Below are 2,636 nucleotides of genomic sequence, written 5' to 3'. Positions count from 1 at the left end.
ACACTTACAGACACATTCACAGACACACTCACATACACACTCACAGACACACTCACACACTCACACACACACACACACACACACACACACACACACACACACACACACACACACACACACACACACACACACACACACACACACACACACACACACACACACACACACACACACACACACACACACATACACACATCCCCTCTCTCAGATGCTCAGCACCCCAAACACACACCATGTGTCCATTCTGCTTCAGCAGCTACTAGTATACCTGGAGAAAGCCGTGGGTCAGCCAGATTAGATGTTTCAGCACAGAGAGCAGAATGAACAGGCGGCCGGGAGGGCCCAAGTGTTTCCTCTGCCTCCCATTCAGCAGAACTACAGCTCCCAGAATCCCCTGCTCCTCTGTCAGGGAGTTATCACGGATCACTTCCCAGGGACGGCTGTGAATTCAAGGCCCGCTGCCGCTGGCGGTGGCTGGGAAGAAGCCTCCCTACCCCACACCGTGCCTTGGCCTGCGCTCGCCCTGCCGGATAGTAAGAAGAGCCAGTGCTTGTGCACCGGCAGCCTGCACACTGTGAGCCTCCTGGCATGCCCCCCCCCACCCCCGAAGCGGACCCCCAAGCAGCAAGCGGGGATCGGGGACAGGGGGGAGGAGATCAGGAGGGGGGAGGAGATCAGGGGCAGGAGGGGAAGGAGATCGGGGGAAGGGGATAACCCAGAGCTGCCTGCCGGCCCTCTTCCCCGCGTTAACCCAATCAGGGAGGGGGGTTATTTGTTTATTAAAAATTAAAAAAATTGGGCGTGAGCAGGGGAATTCATAGAGCCGCAGCAACGGCTCGCCAGCGGCCTAAATCCACTCGCCACGGGCGTGAGGTTATCATTAATTGTCGAACACTGTATATGTGTATATATGTGTGGAGAGAGAGAGATACACACACATACATGGATATATCCTTGAGAATGGTTCCTTGGTATTCCTAGCCGTCGGATCGGTAAACACTTTTTTTCCTGGAGTGCCAACAGATTATTTTGTTTTTCATATTTCTTTCATTCATGAATGGCCTCCTACCCCCATAACTGTGAGGTTGTTCTATTCTGTACATCCATTACAATATTCACAATTCACCAGTAACCAAAGATGGTGTAAAGGCCAATCAAACAGAAGGAAACCTTTGGGGATTCATCCCACTTAGTCACCTTACCCTCTTCCAAATAAAACAATACTTGAACTCTTTTCTCAATGTCTCGTCCCTTTCGATGCATTAAGAGAGCTTGATTTTGCATTATTATCTAAATGAAGAGATGTAATCCTCATCCCAGAATAATTCTCTTTTAGGCCCTCCAAAAGCATAACAAGCATTAGCCTGATTCTAGCCCCTGTAGACTAATAATATGACTTCTTGGTGGACAACCTTTCATCTGATGTAAATGAAATAACCGCTATACCTTATACTGTATATACCCATAATGTGTCCTGAAGGTTTGACTGTGGGTGAAAACATTTTACTTATCTAAAAATGAAACTACTGAACCACAATTACTGAACTTCCCTCCCACAAGCTTAGCTACATCCTCTAGTGACTGAGGTTACTGTAGCTGCTCAGCTGAGCTCTGTCACATTGTGCCCTCTGCAATGCACAGTGATATGTGGCAGAATCCACCATCTTCAAGTTAATGATGGTCAGATTTGTAGAGTCCGAATTCACCTCAGATATAAACCTCCCTTTAGTAAAAGTAGGTGATTCAGAGGCAGTTCCTTTGTTAGCTTTATGCAATATGTATTCTGGACCTCTGTTGGGATAATGACGGTACCAATAAAGATAGAAAGTTGTGGCATAGCTTGTGGAGGAAGAGCAGGAGAAAGTGAAATTCATTCCTTCTTCAATGAACATTTTGGACTCCTTTGGCTCTACCGAATCTCCCAAAACACCTCCTGAAAGAGAAATTATTCCAGTTTAACATTATGACATCCAGGATAATTAAAATCATCTCCATTGTTTGAACATTGTGTATATTTACCTAACATTACTAGAGATAGAGGGAGGAAGATAGAGAGAGAGAGAGATATTGATGTCTGATACCAGAACTGTAATCCAGGAGATATTGAATTAAAGATTCAGTTCATGTTGTAACCTAATTGGATCCTCACATGCTGTAGGAACCTTTTCTACAAGTACCTGATAATATCACTGGAGGAGCATGTTTGTGCTGCACAGCTCTCCAGCAATAAATACTGTAGCCATCATGATTGTACCATACCTGACCAAAGGTGCAGGACAAATAGGATGAAGTGACCAAGTTTCCTCATGGTTCTCAATCTAAAACTTGGCATTTTCAGCCTGCGCAGAAGAAAACCTCAGAGGGAAATGTACAGTACAAGATGAAGCACCATCAGTCAGGCTGCAAATATCTACATGTGTGAGGCAACGATTGAAAAATGGGAGGAACCTAAACAGGAAACAGGTGTAAGGGTGAACTTTTGAATACACATTGTCAACCCCTGTATGTTAGGTATGATGTGGCACTAGAGGACTTGTTTTTCCATAATCGAATGCCACCTCATTCTGACAGCTTCCCACTACACCTCGTTTTTATGGCTGCTAAAGCTGCTCATCATTGGGGGAGGGGGATGGAGG

The 2,636-nt window shown here is 45.7% G+C and overlaps 1 gene segment (V, D, J or C); it reads right to left on the bottom strand.

The window, feature by feature from the left end:
- Nucleotides 1-1,574: 1,574 nt before the first annotated feature.
- On the bottom strand, nt 1,575-2,308 carry LOC142464659 (T cell receptor alpha variable 26-2-like). The segment is given in 2 exon segments: nt 1,575-1,933; nt 2,260-2,308. Coding segments are annotated over 2 exon segments (408 nt in total).
- Between the last annotated feature and the right edge of the window lie 328 nt (nt 2,309-2,636).

This window comes from Ascaphus truei, chromosome 13 (assembly GCF_040206685.1).
Source record: "Ascaphus truei isolate aAscTru1 chromosome 13, aAscTru1.hap1, whole genome shotgun sequence".
NCBI lineage: Eukaryota > Metazoa > Chordata > Amphibia > Anura > Ascaphidae > Ascaphus > Ascaphus truei.
The sequence above is the reverse complement of the archived record's forward strand: the minus strand, read 5'-3'. Positions and strand labels throughout refer to the sequence as shown.